Below are 25,926 nucleotides of genomic sequence, written 5' to 3' on the forward strand. Positions count from 1 at the left end.
TGTTAGTCCAGACCTCTGGATGAGAAATGTCTGCTGACAGGATCCAGGGCGCAAATTGATATACTTCATTCCAAAAATTTGAGCTTTCTTTTTGGGAGGTCTTAAGTCCTCTTGATTTAAGTAAGGTTTTAAGGGAGCGAATTTGGAGTTTTTTCTGGCGTGATGCTGAATTACCCATTATAAAAGGAAGATAGTGTTGTCTAGCATTTAATGTTTCTGCAGCAGCCTGACACCAGGGGATTGGAACACTCTGACAGGTACAAGTCTAGCTGCAGACTACAGAAAAAAAAATGGCCTTTTTAAATCTTGTTTGGCATGAGCCACCTTGAACTTTCAAGTGCTCCACAAGGGCTAGTTAATTTAAATTCTCACCTAACTGGTTTTAGCTGTGGCTTGCATGCCCTGGGGGGCAGGATAACAAAACCAATTAGGGAAGTTTAATTTTAGAAGGAGGAAAAGAGAAAAGAGAAACGGCCAGGCCCCATGAGTGGGGTGGCTTGGGGGCGCAGCTATCTTTTTATTCTCCTGATGGGAGACGAAAGAGAGATTTGCCAGGCCCCACGAGTGGGGAGGCTTGGGGGCACAGCTGCCTTTTTAGTCTCCTGATGGGAGATGAAAGAAACTTGTGGGTGAGATACTCACGAATTCTGCATTTCAGGGGGCGCCAGCTGCTGGCTGGTGCGGAGTTCGGAGGCTCTCACGTTGGGCGCCAGATATGGGCGCGCGGGTTTTGCGGAGCACAAGCTGCTGGCTGGCGCCGGTCTCACACGCGCCACTGGATCAGGTCCCGTGCACTGTGTTGCTACTCGGGTCTCTGGCTCTCCGCGGCTACCGGATGCTGGCAACTCAGCAGTCGCTGCGCTTCCAGGCGAGTTCCGTTCCAAGCTACCGAGCACTCACTCTATGTTCGTGATCCGTTGGCCACCAGGTCACGAGGGGAGGTGCAAGAACGGCGAAAGCAGAATCTTCGCGAGTGAATGTTTACGAAGGGACAGCCCCCTCCGGGGAGATTGAATAAGAGACTGGTACAGCTCCAGATACAGCTCCTGATGCAACTCCAATTTATTAAGGGGAAAACCAGGATATTTATAATGTGGAGGCAGTGGCAAAAGCCTTAGTTGATAGGTGCTTTGTAGGATGCCCCATTTACATGTGGTGGTGGGCTTCTGCCAGGCTGTCAGACAGTGCCTGATTATCACACAGGAAAACCTGGCAGTTTCTATGCCAGAGGCCATGTATCTGTGATGGCTACTTCAAAGATGAGTCAGGAAGAGAGTAGGGGGGCGCCCTGCTGAGAAAAGGAGTCCTTCCATTCGCGCCGAGCCGGCATGCGGCTATCCGGACATGGAAAGACTACAACCCAAAACAGCAGGAGTCCCCAACATCTCCCCCTCTTTGATTTGAAAATGGAGAAGTGCCATCACAAGCCCTAAGGGCCAACTCATCTCGGGAGAATCCAAAGTCTGATAATTGACTATGACCCATTTTTGTAGTGATTTTAGCAATGGCAGTAATTGTCAGGAAAGAAATCTTATAAAACAATGAGTAAGTATCAAAATAATATACAGTATTACCGGGGGGCCAACAAGGGGCAGGAGCCATGAAAACAAGGGATTACTAAGCCAACCTAATTGTTTGGTGGGTTGAAATTTTGAAAATGGATCATTTCAAAGTGGCAGTCATCCCAGGTGGGCTGGTGAGTGAAGAGAACAGTTTCCAATAAGTTAATCAAGTCCCTGGCATTTTTCAGAGAATGGCGCATTCTGTAAATGCCAATTGTAAAGATCACTGCTGGCAAAGGGCCAGTAATGAAAGGGCTAATTTCCCTCTCTGTCTGGGGGCCCGGCTGGCTGGAGGGGGAGGACAACAGTGTCAGGCTATAGGGCTGACCCCCTCCTGCTCCTTGTGGCCTGCGCAGGTCCCTGCAGGAGCGATGATGGTTCCTTAGGGTTAGGAGGTGGGGTCTGCACTTGTGGCGCTGTTGGCGGGATGCTCATCTGAGGGGAGTAGGGTGGGGGAAAGATGTCGCTCTCCTCCGTGCCTCCCTGGAGAATGGGTTTCTCTGCCGCCTTTGGTCTGAGAGGGAGGACCTGCAAAGTTGGGGGGGCGCAACAAGATTAATCAGGGGAAGAAAGGACTTGACCCAGACGGGGGGGCCGTCAGGTCGCTCGATGAGGCCCCGCCAGGTTACGATGTACGGAATCTGGTCCTGGTGGCCCGTACATGGGCGGAAGACATGGTCCTCTACTCTGGAAATCAGACTCAGGTTAAAAGTCCCTTCAGGGGGCCATCCAACATTTAAGGAGGGCCGATCATCCGAACATAAAGTTGTCCATTTCTTCTTCTTTACATCTACACTATTGTTATGGGCAATCGTCTTAACGTCCCCCCAGTGGACTAGTGTAAGATCCAGAGGGGAGATGGGGTGTTACCCATAGTATTTATCATTCCCGTCAATTTTGTCAACAAAGAAATTAGAACAAAGAGCACAAGACACAGGAACAACACAGACAGACAGAGGTCCCAGAATAAGCTGCCGCAGCTTTCAGATGGTCTGGACTCTTGGCTGTGTGACTTCCCCGGCTCGATTATGCCAAAGACCATACGGATAGGACGCGTGTGTCCCAACAGGGTCGCGAGGTCCTCTGAGGTTTCAGATGGACTAGTGTCCTGGTGGGGCGTCCGATGAGGAGCACCCACCCTGACAAGGATGGGAACATCTCCCAAGTCCTCCAGGTCGCCTCGCTAGCATTTCAGCAACAAAGAAAAACTGAGCTCAGATGGCCGTGACCAAAGTGAAAATATAGAGAAGACAGGCACACACACAATTTTACAAAAACTTACCCAGCCGGTTGATCACAAACTTTTTGGGGTCTGTTCCTCTCAGGGGGCGTCTCTGGGGGGATCCCAGACGAGCCCCCAAATGTTATACCTCATTCACGGGACCCCAAGAAGACCACCAAGGACCCAACGCACCAAAAATGCAAAAGCAAGGTTTATGGTTTATTTGGACTCAAGCTCGGGCTCTCAGACTGCACCAATGTAACGGATCCGTGCTGAGAGCCCCGGGTGGGAGAAGAAGGGGCTCTTTATAGGTTAGAGACAAAGGGAGGAGGGGAATAACAGTGTCACTTTGTGGTTGGTCCAAGAATCCCATGTGCGCCAACACACTTTTAAACTGATCGATTGTACAGGATGCGGTAGTGGAGGTTTTTTATTGGCGGGTGCTGTTCTCAGGGTTGTGGAATGCGCTGGCCATCTGTGTGGTCAGGAGTCTTCATTTTTACTCTATAGGGCAGTGTCCATGCCCGGGCTTATCTAATCTATAGTTTCCTGGAAGGGGAACAGCAGGGGAGGAGTAGCAGCAGGCGGGCATTTCAAGCATTTTACAGAAGCTGAAAAGAGCAACCAGTGGGGTGTCAGGAGGGGTTGAATGAAGAGGATCTCCGGGTCCTACATTCCCCCCTTGTCTTGTAGCTGGGGAACCCCATCATGAGTTCCGGACAGTCAGTTCATAAGTGTCTGGGAGGTCTGTCCTAAGGGGCATATAAGCTTCTTGTCTCTGCACCATGAGTTGGATGGTGCCTAACCTGTCTTTTATGAACTGCACTAGTCTATTAAGGATGCATGGCCCTAGGGTGAGTATCAGAAGCAGGATTATGAGGGGACCTAGGAGAGTGGAGATGAGGGTAGTCAGCCATGGGGATTTGTTGAACAAAGATTCGAACCACCCCTGCGTTTCCTGCCTCTGTTTACGTCTGGCATCTAGTCCCTCTCTGATCTTGGCCATGTTATCTCATAACTCCTGAATGGTCTTGGTAGAAGCAACATTCTTCCTGCAAACGGGGTCATAGCCCCCCCAGCTGTAGGAAGAGGAGATCCAGCCCTCTCCGATTCTGCAGGGCCACTTCTGCTAATGAGCTAACAGAATCTTGGAGCTAACTTATGGATTCCTGTAAATGCTGGAGATCAGCGTCCAAACTGATGTATAGGTCAGCGTATTGAGCATTGCCTTGTATGATGGCAGTGGCTCCCGTGCCTATTCCTGAAGCTATTCCTGTACTTACTAGAGTCGCAAGAGTCACAGCTGCAACTACGGGGGTCTTCTTTACAAGCATTCAATAAATGTATGATGGTGAAAAAGAGGAAAGATTGGAGAGAGTTTCAAGTTCTAATAGGAAAAGAGCTTGCTCTTTAGAAAAACAGTACTTCTGGTCTGGGCACATAACTCAGTTGGAGTAGTGCTTCCCTAGCTTGCACAAAGCCTTGAATTTGATCTGGAGCAACATACAAACTAGGTGTAGTGTTACATATCTACAATTCCAGCACTTAAAGGTAGAGGCAGGAGGATCAGAAATTTAAGATCAGCCAGGCATGGTGGTCCATGCCTTTAATTCCAGGACTTAGGAGGCAGAGATAGGCAGATCTCTGGGAGTTCCAGGCCAGCTGTGGCTACAGGGAGATCTTGTTTTTGTTTATAAAAAAAAAGAAAGAAAAAAAAGAACTTCTAGTACTAGTAAACCTATGTTTTCTGAGGGACTAAAAGGAAAAGACTCAGTTTGGTAATAGGAATCTGTGTTATTAAACCAGTCCAGCACTCATCTAGTTCATGGGCAGATTATCTTTAATAATGTATAATTATCCTTCTCATTTTTAACTTTCTTTCAGGGGTAAGCAAATCGGTCATCAAGACAATGTCTGTCATGGATTTTGAAAAGGTTAACCTCGAGTTAATAGAGGCCTTATTAGAGTGGATCGTAGATGGCAAGCACTCCTACCCTCCAGGTAACTGCTTCTTACTCAGGCCACGAAGGAGCCACATATGAAACACTTTGCTCCTGGTGAAGTGGGAATCTACCATACAAACTCTGCACATGAAGGCCACAGGGCAGTAGAATTGAGATCTGAGGCTTCAGAGTCCAGTATATTTCCCAGCTCTGCCATTCAGGAATCTTGTACCCTTGGATAAAATCCTTATCTTTTCTATGCTTTAGTTTGTGTGTAAAATACAGACAGTAATAGTCATATAAAACTTCCTCAACTATTAATAGAAATCATATAGGGGTTGGGGGTGGAGCAGGTGGAGCACCTGCTCAGTGTACCCAAAAGTAAGGTTTTAATCCCCAGCATCATACATAAAAATTTTGATTAAGAATGGTTGTATAAAATTACAAAAGCTCACCAGGCGTGGTGGCGCACACCTGTAGTCCCAGCAGTTGGGAGGCAAAGGCAGGCGGATCTTTGTGAGTTCAAGGACAGCTGGGGCTACAAGGGAACCCTGTCTCAAAAAAGAAAAAAAAAAAAAAAATTACAAAAAGCTCATTAAATTTAAAAAAACAAAACAAAACCTGAGGCACTGCCCTTTAATCTCACTACTCAGGAGGCAGAGGCAGGCAGATCTTTGTGAGATCCAGCCCAAGCTGGTCTACATAGCAAGTTCCAGGCCAGCTACAGGGAGACCCTGTCTCAAAAAAAAAAAAAGGCACTGGAGATGTAGCTTACTGGATAGAGGGCTGGGCAAGGGTACCAGAGGCCCTGGGTTCATTCTCAGTGCCACCTAAAATCCTAAAATCAGTGGTACAAGCACACAGGCCTTTAATCCCAGACACTCCAGAGGTGGAAGATGGAGACATACTTCAACCTCATGCTAGGTTTCAGTCAACTACAGGCCCATGTTGGCTACATAGGCCCCATCTCAAAACAAAAGAAATGTTGGATCCTTCCTTTCTTGGAGCTGGAGAGATGACTCAGTAGTTAAAAGACTTGCCTTGCTGTTCTTCCAGAGGATCTGAGTTCAGTTCATAGAACCCATATCTGTCTACTCATAACTACTTACGACTTCGCTGGCTTTGCAGAAACCAGGTGTGGTGATGTGTACCTGTAATCCCAGCACTTGGGACGTAGAGACAGGAGAATCAAAGTTCTAGGTCATCCTCATATGTTGGGAGTTCTAAGCCAGCCTAGGCTACATCAGACCCTTTCTCAAATAACAAAGCAAGGAAGGAAGGAAGGATACCATAGGTTCCTTTGGTATCTGGGTATCACTAATTTGGTATTTGGTGTGTGGTGGTGTGGTTCACCAGTAGATACAACTGCTAATAATGATTATATTGTTGTAACATACTTGTTGTTGTTGTTGATATTACTCCTGCTGTAACTATGATATGACAGTCACTACTTTTTGATTACTCACTGTCCCCTTCTGGTTCTAGACATCTTCACCTCACTGGTGATTCCTTATCCCCAGAGTGAATATGTGAGATCTCCTCCTAATTCAGTCCTTCACATAATTTATGTTTTTGCATACATGTCCCCTTTTTAGGCCATCATATCTGTGGCCTTTTCTCCTCTGTCACTCTATCATAACATCCAAAGTGACTGGTATTTAGCACTGTTGGAAATTAGAGTTTTGCTTACTGGCCATCTCCTTCAGCATGTAACTCCTTAAGTCCAGTCATTTCTGTTCACTCTGTACTCCTCATGCCCTAGAAAATTGCTTGGAACTTTCAACCATAGAACAAATATTTTTTGAAGGACAGCCAACATAGTGTGATCATTGAGTGGAATAATAGATCAATAAAAGACTTTATGTGGTCATTACACAGTACTTCAGAGAAATGGGAGCATGTGCTCTCTTTAGATTTTATCATTGTGATATTTTCTAAAGAGAATTGTAAGCCATATAAATCATTAAAGTTCCTATTTCTCTTCTCTTGGCAAGTAGTTAGGTGTGGCTAATGCATTTACCAGTGGACTGGTGGTCTGGTTCCTTTCCAAAGGAAAAGACTATTCCTGAAAACAAAAACATACTAGCTGAAAAAGAAATGTTAGAAGATTACTGAAAATCAAACCAGAATAAATAAATATAATTAAGAATCAGAGGCCATGGGGCTAGAGAGATGGCTCAGTGGTTAAGAGCACTAACTGCTCTTGCAGAGGCCCTGGGTTTGGTTCCAAGCACCCACATGGCAGCTAACACCATCCATAACTCCAGTTCCAGGAGATCTGACATCTTCTGGCCTCCACAGGCCTTGCATGCATGTGACTATACAAGCAGGCAAAATGTTCATACACAATAATTTTTTTAAAAAAATCAAAGGCCAAGAGTGATGGTACATACCTTTAATCCCAGCACTCAAGAGACAGAGGCTGTTCAAGGCCAGCCTGATCTATATAGTAAGCTCCAGGTCAACCAGAGTGACATAGGAAAACTCTGTCTCAAAAAAAACAAAAGAATCAGTGATATGTCTGTAAATATTAAAGCTATCCCTGACACATGTGGCCACACCGTGAGGGAGGAGCAAATCATAAAGCAGATAAAAATATAGACAATTTCCCCATCTATATAGATTACTTTACCATTCTTATATTTTTAGCAGAGCATTTTTTAACAGGAATACATAATGGAAAGAATGTGGATCTAGGGCCAGAAGCTCATTATATTGAAGCACCATGCTTATCATCTCTGACCTGTCCTAATCACTGAGTCATGTGTCAGGTACTGATACCTTTCTTAATTAAGGGTGTCCAGGAAGATCAGATGAGGTAATGTATGGGAATATGCGAAGTTTTTTTTTTTTTTTTAAACCTTCAAGATCATTTTTTGGTCCTCTTCAGACTTCCTTTTTTTTTTTTTTTTTTTTTAATGAGCATTTTGCTTGCATGTATGTAAGTGTACCCATACATGCAATGCACACAGAGGCCAGCAGAGGGTGCCAGATCCCTTGGGTTGGAGTTATGGACACTTGTTAGCTGTTACATGGGTGCTGGGAACCAGACCTAGGTCCTCTGGAAGAGCAGCCAGTACTCTCAGCCACTGAGCCACATCTCTCCAGCCCTGAGATTTCTATTTGTGTAATAATTTATATTCCTTATCTTTTTCATGGGGAGAATAACTGTGACTAAAATAATAAGTGATAAGTTCTGAAGATTATGCATTTACCAGTGGTCTGGTACACTTACACACAGGCAGGCAATACACTCATACACATAAAAATAAATACAAAAAGGACATGATTAGTTAATATACTATCTCTTTAAAATATATCTAGCCAAGCATGGTAGTACATGCCTTTAATCCCAGCACTCAGGAGGCAGAGGCAGGTAGATCTCTGTGAGTTCGAGGCCAGCCTGGCCTACATAGTGAGTTCCAGCCCATCTGGGGCTGCAGGGAAACTGTCTCAAAAAGATTAAAAAATTAATTAATTAATTTATTTATATATATATGTATGTATATACTTAAATAACCAGATTAATCAAGTAGTTATATAGTGTTTAAAGAAAAAAAAAATCAGCTGGGTGTGGTGGTGCACGCCTTTAATCCCAGCACTGGGGAGGCAGAGGCAGGTGGATCTCTGTGAGTTCAAGGCCAGACTGGTCTACACGGTGAGTTCCAGGACAGCAGGGGCTACAGGGAGACCCTGTCTCAAAAAGACCAGAAAAAAAAGCATTTCCAGAAAAATGTTTGGATTTCATTAACAGAAGACTCTCGTTGTCCTATAAGGTTAGAAGGATAACTTTTCTATAGAAACAGAATGTCAAAGTCCTAAGGAAGTGTGTTAAAAATAGCTAGGGCTGGGGCTATAGTTCAGTGGTAGAGCGCTTGCCATTTTCCTGGTGTATGCAAGGTATTGGTTTCAGTACACACACACACACACACACACACACACATACACACACACACACAGATGCAAGGTATTGATTTCAGTACAGCGCTTGCCTAGTGATTTTTGTGTAAATTAAAATGTGGTTTTCTTTTTTTTAGTGTGTATAAGTGTTTTGCCTGCATGTATGTAAGTGTACCACATATGTGCAAACCCCCTGAAGCCAAAAGAGGGCATCAGATCCCCTGGAACTGGAGTTATAAGCAGTTGTTAGCCATACTGTGGGTGCTAGGAACCAAACCCAGGTTTTCTGAGCAGCCAGTGCTCTTAACTGCTGAGTCATCTCTCTAACCCCAAAGCGTGTTTTTTCTACATCTGCTTTTCTACTGTAGAAGGATACTACTACTATTTTTTTGTCCTTATTAAATCAGAGATTGTATAAAAGCATGATTTAGTTTTCATTTAAATCCTTTGGATCTTTTTAAAGAAAAAGGATAGTGAAAAATTAACAGATTAGTGATTTAAGATCATTTTATAATCTATATTAGTTTCCATTTATTTTGATTTATTCTTTTTCTATATATATACCCAGGTGCCATACTTGTATTTTTACCAGGACTAGCAGAAATCAAAATGCTTTATGAGCAGCTGCAGTCTAACTCTCTTTTCAACAATAGACGTAGTAATCGGTAAGTAATTGCTTTCTGTCCCCTAAGACTTGCATTGCAGTTATCTACAAAGATGAAGAACAAGGTCTTTTTTTTTTTCTTTTTTTTTTTTTTGTTTTTTTTGAGACAGGGGTTCCCTGTAGCCCCAGCTGTCCTGGAACTCACTGTGTAGACCAGGCTGGCCTTGAACTCACAGAGATCCACCTGCCTCTGCCTCCCAAGTCCTGGGATTAAAGGCATGTGCCACCACGCGGGCAGAACAGGAAGGTCTTTATGGTCCTTGCCCTCCTTAGACTGTGGTGTCCTCTCAATCATATGATCGCTGGTGCCAATGGGAAATGGGCAGACCTGTTTGCTCATTCCACCAGAGAAAGACATTTCTCTTCACTTAGCAGAGTGACTCAGCAAAGTAGCATGTGATTTCAGTTGCTGGATTCCTGAGTAGGAGAGGAATATGGGAGGAAAGCCAACGTTGTAATAACAAAGAAATGTTGTCATTTTGAGAGAAAATAATTTTTCACAGAAGACTGGGTGTGTCTTCACATCTAACTGCAAAGCCAGCTAACAATTGAACACTCCATAGAAATTTGACAATGAAATTTCCTGACTTACATCACCATCTTTGCCTCTCTTTCTCTCTGTACTTAAAGGGAAGATTAGTCTTGGCTGGTTAGTTTGGTTTAGGTTTATTACTTTTAGAATATGCTGGGTGTAGTGACACATGCCTTTAGTCTCAGCACTTGGGAGGCAGAGGCAGGTGGATCTCTGTGAGTACAAGACCAGCCTGGTCTACATAGTGAGTTCCAGGCCAGCTGGGGCTACAGGGAGACCCTGTCTCAAAAAAAAAAAACAAAAAACCAAAAACAAAACAGAAAGAAACAGAATGTCAGTCATTTATTCCTCTTGACTATTTACTACTGAATTTTACCCTAGAACTTTTCCCAAGTTGGTACAAGGTTTTTAGTTTCAGGAACTGTGTTTGTATTTTTAAGAATCAGAAAAAGCTGGGGGGGCACACACCTTTAGTCTCAGCACTCAGGAGGCAAAGGCAATCTGTGAGATCTAGGCCAGCCTGGTCTACATAGTGAGTTCCAGGCCACTTGGGGCTACAAGGAGACCTTGTCTGAAAAAGACCAAAAAAAGAAAAAGAATCAGAAGGAACCTTCACACTTACAAGAGCTGGGCTTTGATGGCTGGTTCAGAGAAGCTGCTGATGCCTGAAGTCGTCTTACTGATTTCAATAGAAATTCACCCACTCTAACCCAATTTAAATGCTTGGTGTCAGAATACTTAATGTGGTTTTATTTCCTTTTAGATGTGTCATTCACCCACTTCACTCATCCTTATCCAGCGAAGAGCAGCAGGCTGTATTTGTAAAACCTCCAATAGGTATAACTAAGATTATCATTTCCACCAACATTGCTGAGACGTCCATAACCATTGATGATGTTGTTTATGTCATCGATTCTGGGAAGATGAAAGAAAAGAGGTATTCTCTTTTGGTGAAATGACAGAGGGACTAAAGATGCCTCATTAAGGGCAATATGGCTCTTAGTGGTACACATATAGGTTGCTATTTGAAGGAATAGTGTGTGTGACTGTGGAGTGATTCCGTAGCCAGCACCAGGAATCTTAAAGTCAAACAAGGCTACAAGATTTAAAGTTTTACCTTGGAAGTAGTAAATTTATTTTCTCATGTGATTTTACATGTGCTTGCCTGAAAAAGGATTGAATAATAAAGAAAATGTGTGTAGTGGCACTTGGTAGTGTTTACATCAGCAATAGCTACTTCCAGCAAGGACTCCATGGTCCTAGAGCACACAGAGCACTTTATACCTCTGTAGGAGGAAGGAAATTACTTGTCTGTGCCTAGTAGCCTTGGCCACATTTTTAAAAGTAACTCTGTAAAGTACTTGTAGGACCTGAGTTCAATCCCAAGAGCCACACTAAAAATCAATCAGTCGCCTGGTCTACATAGTGAGTTCTAGGCCAGCTGGAGCTACAGGGAGACCCAGTCTCAAAAAGACAGAAAAAAAAAATCAATCAGTCAACCAAAAGCCAGATGCGGTGACATGCATTTGTATTATCAGCTCTGGAGGGGGAGAGACAGGGCTCATTGGTCAGCCAGCCTATCCTACTTGGCAAGTTCCAGACCAATGAGAGACCTTGTCTCAAAAATAAAAATCAAGGTGGACAGTACCTAAGGAACAACGGCTAGCATGTCCTCTGGCCTCCATTGCATACACACATATGCACCTGCACACACATACATAGACATATAAAATAACTCATTATTATATTTCCTTTTCCATTGTAGATATGATGCCAGCAAAGGGATGGAAAGTCTAGAGGATACATTTGTATCTCAAGCCAATGCTCTGCAGAGAAAAGGCCGAGCAGGCCGTGTTGCATCTGGAGTCTGCTTCCATTTATTCACCAGCCACCACTACAGTCATCAGCTTTTAAAGCAGCAGCTACCAGAAATACAAAGAGTGCCATTGGAACAGCTGTGTCTAAGGTTACATCTTGACTTGTGTATTCTGCTTCCAGAAAGTCTGAAGGTTTCTCATCCTGTTTAAGTTCCATACTTTGTTTCCTCATAGAAGACATTTTGCTAAGAATAGACATGGATGAACTCATTCATTTGCAGAGAAAGAGCTCTTCAAGTGTGGCCTTCTCCTGTGGCCTTCTCCTTTTCTTTTTACTTTCTGCACATAGAGATCTCTCACATTTATAGAGCATAGCCCTAAAATAAAACTCAAGAATACATTTAGGAAAATGCTGTAACTCTTCAAGGAATGTCTGCTCTGGGAAATATTATTATCACATTTTCCCAGGGGAAAATCTACAGCCTCTTTATCACTAAGAAGGAAGTAACTAAGGGGCTGGAAAGGTAGCTTAGCAGTTAGAGCGCTGGCTGCTCTTGCAGAGTACCTGAGTTCAATTCCTAGTACCCACATGGTGGCTAATAGCCACTTGTAACTCCAGGTCCAGGGGATCCGACGCCCTCCTGTGGCCTCAGCCAGCCCTGCACACACAAATGTACTTACATCAGGAAAACAGTCATACACAAAATAATTTTTTAAGTATATAAAACTTACAAACACCATTATTACCTAATGAACAAATGTCATAAAATAGAATTTAGTGAATAAATGAATAAATTCAATATTAAGTGAGCTGGAGAACCTTTGATTCAATGTTTGTGAAAACTGGTTTGGTGATATATAAGAAATGTAAACAATTTATGCTTCTTTGACTCAGTTGTTAACTTGAGGAGGGGAAGAAAATAACCCAAGGAGTGAGGATTACTCATATAAAGCTCTTTTTATTTTATTTTCCTAAGTGTCAGGCATTGAACCCATGTCTTGTACATGGTAGGCAAGCACTCTTCCACTGAGCTACAGTCAGGCCCTATAGCTCTTTTACATAGCAGATATATTTTGAGCACCTTCTACTTGCCAGACTTTGGGTTACACCATAAAGGTGTAGGATACAAGAACAGTGTGCCCATAGTTGATCTTGAGAAATTGGGGGGCTAGGAGTATAGCTCAGTGGGAGAGCACCTGTCTAGTGTCAGAAAGACCCTAAGTTTGATCCCTAGCACTGCAAGAAGGAAGAGAGGGAGGGAGGGGGGAAGGAAGAAGGGAGGGAGAGGTTAAATTGTGGAAGTAGCTGGGTATGGTGGTACACACCTTTAATCCCAGCACTTGGGAGGCAGAGGTGGGTGGATCTCTGTGAGCTTGAGGCCACCCTGGTCTATACAACAAGTTCTAGGTCAGCAGTTCTAGGCTACAGGGAGACCCTGAATCAAAAAAAAAAAAAAAAAAAAAAAAAAAAAAAAAAAACTGAGATCATAATGGCAAATACCTGGGATCCTAGTACCTGGGAAGCTAAGGCAGGAGGATCCGGACTTTGAAGCCAACCTCAGGTACTTAGCAAGACCCTTCTCAAGATCAGACAAAGAAAAGAGGCTGGGGAAGAGCTAATGCTCTGAACTAAGGCAGTAATGGTGCAATGGAAAGGAGTAAAGGGGATGAGAGAACTTTGAAGGTTGATTGACTTGTGAAGGATGTGAGGGGGAAGTGTAGTACATGTAGATAGGAGATTTTATTGACATGTGCAATAGTAGGAAAATGAGAAAATGACATATGCCAGCATAGCATCCTTGTTTCCCATTTGAAATTTCAGAAGTTCATTACTATCAATGATGACTTAAATGAAATACCTTAAATGGAAAAAATCTAAATACCAAATACATTAATGAAGATCAACTGTGTTATATTGATGATAACAAAATGTATAAGTGAAGTAAATAAGTTGGGTGTGGTGGTGCATGCCTTTAATCCCAGCACTCAGGAGGCAGAGACAGGCAGATTTCTGAGTTGAGGCCAGCCTGGTCTACATAGTGAGTTCCAGGACAGCTGGGGCTACAGGGAGACCCTGTCTCAAAAAGACCAAAAAAAAAGTGAACTAAATAGTATATATATACTTTCTTTTCTGAAAAGTTGCTGAAGATAAAACATTAGCTTTTTAAAATTTATCACAAGGCAAGACACAATGAATACTGATTGGCGGATGGATGGATGCATGGATGGATGGATGGATGGATGCATGGATGGATGGATGGACTGATCTTTGAGATAGATTTTTCACTATATACCCTGTGCTGGGATTATAGGTATGTGTCATTATACCTGACTCTACATGGTTTGTCTGTCTGTCTCTTTGTTTTTGAGGCAGTGTCTGTAGCCCCAGCTGGCCTGGACACTCCCTATACAAACTGAGGCTGGCCTCAGTCTAACAGAGATTCATCTCCCGTGCTTCCCAAGTGCTAGAATTAAAGGCATATGCCACCATGCCCAGCTTCTAGATTAAAATCTTTACAAGCCATTAAGGTCTGAAAAAGAAGAAGCAAAATGTATAATGTTCTTTTTTAAATATATATTTACTTTTTATTTATGTTTATGTGCAGGTATGTACACATGAGTGCATGTGCCCATAGAGGCCAGAAGAGAGCACTGGATCCCCTAGAGCTGGAGTGACAAGTGGTTATGTACTGCCTGATATGGGTGCTGGGAATCGAACTCAGATCTTCTAGAAGAGCAGCAAGCCCTCTTAATCACTAAACCATCCTCTAACACCTTTGTATAATGTTCTTAAAGCTGCACCTTCTTTCTTTTTTAAGGATGAATAGTATTCTGTTGTATGCATTGCATTTTCTTTATCTGTTCTTCTGTTGATAGACATTTAGTCTTCTTCCATACCTTGATTATTGAAAAATAACACTGCAATAAACAAAGAAGCAAAAATATTTTTTGACATCCTGATTTTAAGTTTTTTGGATGTATACTCAAAAGTAGGATTGCTGGATCATGTGATAGCTGTATTTTCTTTCTTTTTTTTGAAGCCTATGTCCTGCCTCCCATGCAGCTGTCCCATTTTCCATCTCCACTGACAGTGCAGGCTTCCTTTCTCCCCCAGCACTTCTTTTATCATTTGAATTCGGTTTCAAAATTTGAACCCACTGCTAAAGAAAGCAGCATTTTTGAAAGTTTATAAGAAGAATTTTATTTTTAATATGAATTAGTTTCAGACTCTGAGAAGTGTTTCTGTAGTTTATTGCTAAGAAAACTAGAAGACATGAGAGATTTTTAAACTTATTTAAAGCAACACTGTGGCTGGGTGTGCTAATGCCTGCCTATAATCCAGATCTGGGGAGGCTGAGGCAGGAGGAGTATGAATTTTAGGTCAGCCTGGGCTACTTAAGAAAATCCTGTCTCAAAAACATGATGAAGTACTGTGTGACTTAAAAAAGCATTTATCTTTCTCACTCAAAGAAAAGAATTCTCTCTCTGTGTCATTCTACCAGATATCAAATTTACACATTATTACTTTGTTTTCTTTTTTCAGAATTAAAATTTTAGAAATGTTTAACGCTCATAATCTCCAATCTGTGTTCTCTCGGCTCATTGAACCGCCACATATTGATTCTCTTCGTGCCTCAAAAATACGGTTGCGAGACTTGGGAGCCTTAACTCCAGATGAAAAATTGACCCCTCTAGGCTATCACCTGGCCTCTCTGCCTGTGGATGTGAGAATCGGCAAACTGATGCTCTTTGGGTCTATCTTCCGCTGCCTGGATCCTGCTCTCACCATTGCAGCCTGCTTGGCCTTTAAGTCTCCTTTTGTAAGTAAACAAACAGCTATGTAGACCAGGCTGGCCTTAAACTCGCGGAGATCCACCTGCCTCTGCCTCCTGAGTTCCAGGACAGCTGTGGCTACAGGGGAAACCCCGCCTCAAAAAGACAAAAAAAAAATTTTTTTTAATTAATTATTGAAATAGAATTTATACATACAGTTCATCCATTTGAAAGTTTATAATTCAATAGCTTTTAGGGACTGAAGTATAATACTTGCCTAGCATATGTGAGACCCTGGGCTTGATCTCCAGCACCAGAAAAGAGAAGGTTTGGTATTGTGTAACCATCACACTGTGATCAGTTTTTAGAGCATTTTGTCATCTTAAAGAAACCCCTTTGCAGCCGGGTGTGGTGGTGTACACCTGTAATCCTAGCTATTTGGAGGGTAAGGAAGGAAGAACACAGGTTCACGGTCAACTTGGGTTATATAATAAGACCCTCTTCTCAAAAGAAGTGGAACCTCTTAGCTATCACCACTGTCCTGTCCTTTCTTAATATTTTGTTGAAGACATCCAAGCCTGGGTTCTTTTGTGAAGAGTATTTTAATTGTCATTACTAATTCAGTCTCTTCTCTTGCACATCTATTCAGATTATCTCTTTGGGGGTCTTTTTTTGTTTAGATTATTGTTTAGTTAATTGAGTTAATGTTTTTTTTCTAGTAATTTGTATATTTCAGCTAAGTTATCTGTATATCTCCTTTTTCTTGGATTCCAATAATTTGAGCATCCTATTGTCTTGGTCAGTCTAAAGTTTCATCAACTTTGTTGCTCTTTAACAACTTTTGATTTTTCTCAATCATCTTTTTTTCTGTTCTCTATTTTAATATCTGTTCTTTCCTGCCTTCTTGCTTTAAGTTTACTTTGCTCCTCTTCTTCAGTGTCTTGAGGTAGAAGGCTAGGTTACAGTTTTGATATGACTCATCTTTTTTAATGTTAACATTATAAGCATCTATTTTTCTCTAAAGACTGATTTGGTTGCATCCCATAAGTTTTACTGCATTTTATTATTTGTTTGTTTACTTACAGGGGCATACATACACACTTTCACACATGTATAGCAGTCAAAGGACAACTTGTAGTAGCTGGTTCTCTCCTTCCACCTTGTGGGTCTCAGGGATCAAATTCATGTTGTCAGACTTGGCTGCAAGCACCTTTATCTGTTGAGCAGTTTTATCAGTCTGTCTTTTGTTTTCATTCATTGAGAAGCAGCGAATCCAGACCAGCTGGGGCTATATAGGGAAACCCTCTCAAAAAGAGCCAAAAAAAAGAAATATATTTTCTTTTTATGTGGGGTTGGGTGTCAAGGCGCTGGGGTCAAGACCAAGGCCTCACACATTTCTTCTTTATTTCTTTTGTGACTCATTGGTTATTTAGGTGTGTGTTATTTTAATTTGCATATATTTGAGCTCCTTGATTTTTTTTTTTTTTTCCCTGTTGTGATTTTCAATTTCAGCTCACTGAGGTCATAGAACTTTTTTGGTATTTGTTCACTCCCTTAGAACTTACTGAGTTTGGTTTTATGGTCAAGCATATGGTCTATCCTGGAATGTTGTATGTGCTCTTCAGGAGAATGGATTTTCTAGTATTGTTGGGTGGAATTACCATGGCATGTTTTTTTCGTTTTTGTTTTTGTTTTGTTTTTTGTCTTTTTGAGACAGGGTCTCCCTGCAGCCCCAGCTGGCTTGGAACTTACTATGTAGACCAGGTTGGCCTGGATTTCACAGAGATCCACTTGCTTCTGCCTCCCAAGCGCTGGGATTAAAGGTATGTGCCACCACACCTGGCTACCATGGCATGTTTTAGATACATGGATGGAATCATTTTCTTCAGTTTTCAGTGTTACACTTTATAAAATTATAAACTCACAGATCTGGAAAGGATCTTAGTCCTACTTCATGATTTAACAACAAATGATAAAAGCAGGCAACAGAAGAGGTGACATGCCCTGCTCAGGGACACACAGTGCTAACACTATGAATTGGATTTCCACTGTTTGTTTCTCAAATCATCTCAATAAACCTCTTACTGTTTTGCTGAAATGTGAACAACTCATTGAAAATGTTAATATTGTCTATAGCCAGGGTTGAGCACTGTCCTTTTCTGGGCTCTGTAAACGTGTTAGTCTCCCAAACATAATCTTTTCCCATTGGCTTTTCTAAAAAGGAAGAACTCTTTCCTTCAAATAGAAAATAAAATTTTGTTGCTGTTTTATCACCTGTAAGTTACTCAAATATACAAAATTCAATTTTTTTTTTTTCCCTTGGTGTTTGTGTGTATCTGGTAAGGTCTCACTTTGTAATGTAGGCTGGCCATGAACTCTTGATTCCACCTCAGTCTCATGAGTTCTAGTGTCACAGGCATGCACCGTCAACATCAGCTTCCAAGGATTTTAAATGGTGTTTCAGGGCTTTGCTTAAGCTTGCCACAAGGAACTTGGATCTTCAAAGCCTGGGAAAAACTAGGAATATCACTGGATTAGAGAGAGAGAGACAGAGACCATCTGTGTGTATGTGCCTGTGACTGTGTGTGAAATTTTAATTATCTGTTCGTCTTACAAATTTTTAGGGAATAAAGAAAATCTCTAAACATTGTAAAGGAGGAAACCATTACTTATATTTATAAAACCAGAAGAAACTAAGATATAAAAGGTGAACAAGGCTGGGCATTGCGGTGCACACCTTTAATCCCAGTGCTTGAGAGGCAGAGGCAGGCCAATCTTTGTGGGATTGAGGCCAGCCTGGTCTACATAGTGAGTTCCAGGCCAGCTGGGGCTTCAAGGAGACCCTGTCTCAAAAAGGCAAAAAAAATAAATAAATAAAGTTAGCAAGACCAAGAATAGCACCTGCCTAATGTGCCAAAGCCCTGGTTTCATTTGTCAGCATGATTAGAGAGGAAAAAACAGCAAAACAAATCCAAAAATAAAATGAAGGTATTACAGAGTTGATGTAGCTTTTAGATTGAGTGGCTCTTTGATGATTTATTTTATTTTATTTATTTTTGCCCTTTGGAACTAAACAAGAAGAGCTTTTCTTAGACTCATTTTGTACTCACAGAAACCAAAAGGCCGTTAGTTTGCCAGTTACTATTGTGCCTGCTCCAATCAGCTGACACACAGACACTTTGTTCCACACAGTATGATTTCCCTAAGTAGCTAGCTTTCCTACAGCAGTAGGAAAGTGCCATTTGAACCCTCCTTCAAATCCATTTTCCTCATTTAGGTTTCTCCCTGGGACAAAAAAGAAGAGGCTAATCAGAAAAAGCAGGAATTTGCATTCGCAAACAGTGATTATCTGGCCCTTCTACGAGCATACAAGGTAAGTATGTAACCTCAAAGCTAGATTTGCCTCCAAAGTTGGCCCCAAAGTCAGAGCAAGTTCAGCTTGATTTTCTCCACAATTTAGGGCTGGCAGCTGAGTACAAAAGAAGGTGCGCGTGCAAGTTACAATTACTGCAGACAAAACTTCTTGTCGGGAAGAGCTCTGCAGGTGAGTTCTTCTGTTTTCATTTGTTTTCCACTGCAGTAGCTCACCAGAGGGCATTACAACTTCATGTCAGCTTGTTCTGTCTGGACAATGAAAATGGTATTTCTGGAATGTGAAGAATGGATTCCTGAACTATGGCTTGAGACCCTCAGTGCTGAGACTTCTGCTGACCTGGTTGTCCTTTCTAATGAATGTGTGCTTTCCTAATATGGAAGATAGAGTAGAACATCAGCATGGTGAAGGTTACTGCATACTAGAGGTCTGTTTCTCAGGGTTATACCAGTTATTTTTAACCTGGATCCATAAACCCCTGAAATTGTATGCAAAATTATGTGCTTATACATACATGCATTACTCTTACATGCATTACTCTTACTCTCAAGAGATTAGTATAGCTTTCACCAGATTCTCAATGGGGTCTGTGACCATCCCTAACCCCCTCACCTTCTCTCCCAAACCAAAGAACTAATACTGAGCCAGATTTTCTTTGTTAATTTTTCTTAGGTCAATCACAACACATTGTTTGTCATTAATAAGCGTAGAAGAGAAAGAAAGTTGTCTTTTCATAACCACAGACAGCTTCTAGCCCCATTGTGGCAGTATTTTAGGCCACTTTCACAGTGGTCTGAGAAGCCAAAATAATGATGGGGCAGATAGGCTTCTACAAAACATTTGTTTTTCTCAAAGGTCTAGAGGCTACAGATGGGCAGGGACTACTGAAACATGGAACCAGGTTCTTAACACTCCCCACTACCTCACATCTTATTTGTTTCCCTCTTTGTGCCATAAGCTGTACCGGAGTAGAGAGCTGATCTGTTTCGTTCAGACTGTACCCCATTGCCTAGAACAGTGCTTAACGCGTAGCTGGCAGTCAGTAGAGGACTCACTGAGTAAATGTGTGACTGAGTAACTCTGGTTAGTGAAGAGACCTCCAGACCATCCCAGACCTTGCCCTCATTCTCTTCTTCCTTTAGGTAGATTATGGTGATATCTTTCAAGACGACAGGGGCTTTTTTTCCAAGAACTTAAAAAGCTGTAATTATTCAAAAGCAATTCTATATTAGACTTACCTAAGAAGACTGTGGTGGGGGCGTAAGTAAAAATGCCTGGTCCCCTCAGGCCACTTAAATCTGTGCGTCATTGACCGTCATTGTTGTTTGGTTTACTGAGTGAACCAAACAGATACAATAATAATTATCTTCTCAAGACTTTAATATCTTTTTTTTTTTTTTCTTTTTGGTCTTTTTGAGACAGGGTCTCCTTGTAGCCCCAGCTGTCCTGGAACTCACTATGTAGACCAGGCCAGCCTTGAACTCACAGAGATCCACCTGCCTCTGCCTCCTGAGTGCTGGGATTAAAGGTGTGTGCCACCACTCCCGGCCCTGACTTTAATATCTTTAAGCATAAAATGAAGGTATTTCTCTTTTTAAAATTTTTTAGGAATAGGGTTTCATGTAGCCCAGATTGACCTCAAACTCTCTATATATAGTCAAGGATGACTTTGAACTTCTAATCCTCCTGCCTCACATGCCACCATTTCCAGTTCATGCAGTGCTAGGAATTGAACCCAGGGCTCTGTGCTTGCTAGACAAGTACTCTACTAGCTGAGATACCTCAGCCCTTTTGTTTGTTTTTTTGTTTTGTTTTAGCCGTGTCTTTATGTAGCTAGGACTGGCCTTGTACTCAAGATTCTCCTTCCTGAGCCTCCAGAGTTCTGGGATCATAAGCATATGCCACTGTGCCCAAGTGGTGCTTCTTTTAAATTACATTTTTTACTTAATTTTATTGTGATTTCAATTAAAGCTTTATCATGAAATAGAAACTGGCATGTTTAATTCCTTGTTTCATTTTGCTGCTTTACCCATGTGCTCTTGGTGTATTACAACAAGATACCTAAATTACCAATAAGAGATAGTAGTGTTGCTCAGCCTTTAGTTCCTAAAATTACCATGTTCTCCTCTAGTGTTTAATATGTAGCCTCTATTTTTGTGTGGTACTATGGGTCAAATCCAGGTCTCTCAAATGTTAGGCAAACTGTTTGCCCCACTGAGCTACACTCGTAGCCCCTGCTCCCTCCCTTTTAAAGAAATGGCCTCAAACTCCCGGGCTTGAACAGTTATCTTGCTTCTGCCTTCCAAGTAACAGGATAAGCGTGAGCCATTCAGTTTGGCTCTTGCAACCTATATTTAAATAGAAGCCTCAAGAGAAAGAGATTTGTACTCTCTAGTATCTAAATCTGACACAGTAAGGTCCCCATTTTCCCAACAGATGCCAGCTAGCAGGACCACAGGTAGGAAGAGAAGGGAAAGTTCTGCAGAATTCCACTGAGAGAAACATAACCACTCTAGGCTCAGATAAAGGACTGAAGACTTCAAAAGAAATGCAGGGGAGGGGGGACAATAAACGGTACTACTAGCAAAATAAATTACATTTATTTTACCATTCTAAGAATTTACGGGAAAATCAGACTTACCATACTCAAATGAAAATGTTTAAAAATGAAATGTGGAGTTAAAAAAATGGCTCATCAGGTTTTTTGAAGGCTTTGGGTTTCCATGTTACTGTCTCGCTCTGCCTGCCAATCTGTAATAAGTGAAAGCTGCTTTTTTGGAAAAGGCAAGACAAGCTTATCTTCATACCTGTTAGATGATCCATAGAAGCCTCGTTACTATCTACCAATGTTACATATTTGAGTCAGTCACTTTGGTAAGTTGATGCCCCCCTTTCTTAAAGGTTTTTCCATTTCTTTCAGGAAATGGCCAGCCTCAAACGGCAGTTCACTGAGCTGTTGTCAGATATAGGGTTTGTAAAGGAGGGACTCAGAGCAAGGGAAATTGAAAAAAGGGCCCAAGGAGGAGATGGTGTCCTGGATGCCACAGGAGAAGAGGTAAGGAATGTATAGTTGTCTTGATCACTTGAATTATAATAGCACATAGCTGAAATGCCAACTCTGGCATTGTGGTCGAGCCCTGTGAGCAGGGTTAGTGGCTCTTAATTCTCCTTTATATGTGTCAGCTAACATTCGTGAGAACAGGGACTTTTCTGTTCATTATTGCTATTTTTTTTATTTTATTTATTTATTTATTTATTTATTTATTTATTTATTTATTTTGTCTTTTTGAGGCCAGCTGACCTAGAACTCACTATGTAAACCAGGCTGGACTTGAACTCACAGAGATCTACCTGCCTCTGCCTCCCAAGTGCTGGGACTAAAGGCGTGCACCACCACACCCGGCCTGTTGCTATTGTTTTTGTTTCTTAAATTTTACACTGGTTCTTCATAAATCTATAAAATTCATAATAGAATTTCTAGTAATTTTTCTCAAAGCCTTTTTCCAACCACGAAAGATTTAGTTATAATTATAGGAAGACTACTTCTTCAAATGAACTTGGTGTTCCTTCATTCTAAGAGCAATTAGTACTTCCAGGACATTCTGAACCTCTAAGAACCAGACTCCCTCCATGATGATTATCTACACTGGCTTTATTCATTTATTTAAACTTGAAAAGGTTCAGGGCTTAACACACACCTCACCTTGGCTCTAGCAAGGGCCCCTTGCATTGCAGTTGGAAAAACTGACTTCTAACTGCTCTTCATGTATCTAGAAAGATAAATCCTATTTGGGGCTGGAGAGATGACTCAGTGTTTAAAAGCACTGGGTGCTCTTCCGGAGGACCTGGATTTTGTTCCCAGCTCCCACATAGTGGCTAACAGCCATCCATAACTCCAGAGGCAGATGGATCTCTCTGAGATGCAGGGCAGCCTGGTCTACATAGCGAGTTTCAGGACAGCTGGAGGTTCATGGAGATTCTGTCTCAAAAAAAAAAAAAAAAGATAAATCCTATGTTATAACAGATAGGAAATGAGATGATCCTTTTTGTTTCCAGGTAGTGATCAAATGAAATATAATGGTAAATTCCAGGGTACAGGGGGAAGTAGTCACATTATTTGGTTAAACATCTTAAATAACTAATGCTGTATTTCTCATAGGCAAATACAAATGCTGAGAACCCCAAGCTAATATCAGCCATGCTGTGTGCTGCTCTGTATCCAAATGTTGTGCAGGTAACTGTACATTTTCCCTAAGTCCTCCATTTGCATGATTTTCAAACCATTTGGAATTTACTTTTAAAAGTGATTTGGGGAACCAGTGAGATGGTACAGTAGTTAAGAGCAATGGCTGTTCTTGAAGAGGACCCAGGTTTGGTTTCCAGTACCCACTTGGCAGTTAACACCATTCCAGGTGATCCAATGCCCTCTTCTGCCCTCCACAGGCATTGTATAACATGGATGCACATACACACGTGTAGGCAAAGCACTCATACACATGAAATAAAAATAAATAAATCTAAAACAAGTTTTTTTTTTAATTGATTTGGGCCAGGCGTAATGGCTCACACCTTTACTCCAAGCATTTGGGAAGCAGGTGGATCTCTTTGAGTTCAAGGCCAGCCTTCCTACATAACAGTTCCAGACCAGTCGGGGCTGACTACAGGGAGACCCTGTCTCAAAAAAAAAAAAAACAATAACAAGTGATTTGGATATAGATCTGCTGATTTTGAATTGATACTAAGGGTAGGTAAGGTGTTAACCTTAGGGGAATTCTGGGTGACACAGGAACATACTACAATATTGCAGCCTTCTCTAACTATGTAATTATTTCAAAATAAAAAGATCTTCAAAAGAACAATATTTGGAAAACTCAAATGGAGCTATGAGGCATAGAAACAAAGACCCACTTAATATGATGTAAGAAATTAGGATTTGGGGCCAGCAAGATGGCTCAGTAGGTAAAGAGGCCTATCAAAAAGCCTGAAAATCTAGTTTGATCCCTGATCCCTGGGACCTACATGGTAGAAGGAGAGAACCAACTTCCATAAGTTGTCCTCTGACCTCCACACTCCACTCTGTGGCACGCATGCTCTGTGTATGTGTGCACACACATACACACAAACACTCACACACTAAATATATAAAATATAATTTAATTTTTTAAAAAGGAAATGTAAGAGCTGGGCATGGTGGCACACACCTTTAATCCCAGCAGCATTTGGGAGGAAGAGGCCAGTGGATCTCTGTCAGGTCAAGGCTAGCCTGGTCTGCATAGTGAATTCTAAGCCAGCTGGGTCTACAGGGAGACCCTGTCTCAAAAAAAAATTTTTTTTTGGTCTTTTTGAGCCAGTGTCATCTCAAAAAATTTTTTTTAAAAAGAAAAAGAAAAAAAAATGTTAAGAAATTTAGGTGACAATATGATTTTGAGGCTAAACCCAGAACAAAAGGTGAAAAATCTAGCTGGGCATGGTGGTGCAGGCCTGTAGTCCCAGCACTTGGGAGGCAGAGGTAGGTGGGTCTCTGTGAGTTCAAGGCCAGCCTGGTCTACATCGTGAGTTCCAGGACAGCTGGGGCTACAGAGAGACCCTGCTTCAAAAAGACAAAAAAAAAAAAAAAAAGGGGAAAAATCTATGTTTAAGAACTCACCAATAATGCCAACTTAGTGGTATACACCTGTTGTCTAAGAAGTTTGGAGGCTAAGGCAGGAGGAACCTGAGTTTGAGGCCAGCCTGGGCTACATAGCAAAACTCTGTTTCAAAAAACAAAACAAAAGAAACAAAATTCAGCAATAATAAATACTTAAAAACATCAAATGTTCTCTAATAGAAAAGTAAACAGAAGACGTGAATGAATATGCAATATATGCACAAAAACAGTGTCCAAGGTTATTAGTACAAGGAAATGCCCTTGTTTACTTTTAACATTGGCATTTTTAGAAAATATTTTATTTATTATCTTTATTTTATGTTTATTATTTTTATTGTCTGGTATGAGTGTATTTGCATGTGTACAAGTGCACCTGTGTTGTGCAGTGCTCGCAGAGATCAGAAGAGGGTTGCCAGCCGCCATGTGGGCGCTGGTCATCTTACCTAGGTCCTCTGTAAGAGCAGTCAATGCTTTTTTTTTTTGTCATTTTGAAACAGGGTCTTCCTGTTGCCCTAGCTGGAACTCACTGTGTAGACCAGGCTGGCCTTGAACTCACAAAGATCTGCCTGCCTCTGCCTCCTAGAATGCTGGGATTAAAGGTGTGTGCCACCACTGGCAAATTTTTTTTAAATGACTAACATTGATGCCATGTGCGTCCTTAAACCACTCTGTATGGGAATAAAAATTTGTATATCCTTCTTAAATATGTTTCATCTCTAGGACTTACTATTAGTAAAGAATTGCAAATATGCGCAAAAATACAGGTAGGAGAATGTTCATTCAGCAGACCATCTATATTTATAGTAATACGCACCAGTTGTGATAGTGCTTACTGTAATCCAGCACTTGGGAGGTAAAAGCAGGAGGATCAGGAGTTCAAGGGCAGCCTCTGCTGCATAGTAAGTTTAAGACCACAATGGCTACCTGAGGGCCTCTCTCAAAAAGAAGAAAGAAAGAAAATGTATTGGTAAAATTACACATACTTAAAATAAGGTACTATATAGAACTTGAGAACTATGTTTTAGGAAAATATTGAACAAATGTAAAAATGTTAATATTAAGTTTTAAAAGGAAGGTTATAAAAAGATCCTGGTGGACTAGAGAGATGGCTCAGCAGTTAAGCTGCTCTTGCAGAGGATCCAGGTTCAATTCCCAGCACCCCCACATGGTGGCTACAATTGTCTGTAGCTCCAGTTCCAGGGGATCTGACACCACCTTCTGACCTCCACAGGCATTGCACAGTGCAGATGCACTTAAATACATGCAGGCAATAAACTCATACCCATAAAGTAAAAGTAATAAATAAATTTTTTTTAAAGATCCTGGGCTGGCAAGATGGCTCAGTGAGTAAAGGTACTTGCCACCAAGCCTAACTGCTTGAGTTTGATCCCTGGGACCCACATAGTGGAGAGAACCAACTCCTACAAACTTCTTTGACATTCACATGGTATGCACACGTACACGCTCTCTAAATAAATAAATAAATAAATAA

At 41.6% G+C, this 25,926-nt stretch overlaps 1 protein-coding gene across 2 annotated transcripts in view; it reads left to right on the forward strand.

The window, feature by feature from the left end:
* Positions 1-25,926, forward strand: part of Dhx57 (DExH-box helicase 57) — a 95,117-nt gene that overhangs the window by 58,322 nt on the left and 10,869 nt on the right. Inside the window, exons 13-21 of one of the 2 annotated variants that reach the window (XM_008831516.3) lie at positions 4,669-4,785; positions 9,196-9,292; positions 10,587-10,760; positions 11,589-11,789; positions 15,185-15,461; positions 18,692-18,787; positions 18,875-18,958; positions 21,708-21,842; positions 22,947-23,021. In XM_008831516.3, coding sequence (XP_008829738.1) covers positions 4,669-4,785; positions 9,196-9,292; positions 10,587-10,760; positions 11,589-11,789; positions 15,185-15,461; positions 18,692-18,787; positions 18,875-18,958; positions 21,708-21,842; positions 22,947-23,021 — 1,256 coding nt within the window. The remainder of the gene's footprint in view (positions 1-4,668; positions 4,786-9,195; positions 9,293-10,586; positions 10,761-11,588; positions 11,790-15,184; positions 15,462-18,691; positions 18,788-18,874; positions 18,959-21,707; positions 21,843-22,946; positions 23,022-25,926) is intronic. The other variant, XM_029562739.1, reaches the window with a different exon arrangement.

Source organism: Nannospalax galili, unplaced genomic scaffold, assembly GCF_000622305.1.
Source record: "Nannospalax galili isolate Female #2095 unplaced genomic scaffold, S.galili_v1.0 scaffold1735, whole genome shotgun sequence".
Lineage (NCBI taxonomy): Eukaryota > Metazoa > Chordata > Mammalia > Rodentia > Spalacidae > Nannospalax > Nannospalax galili.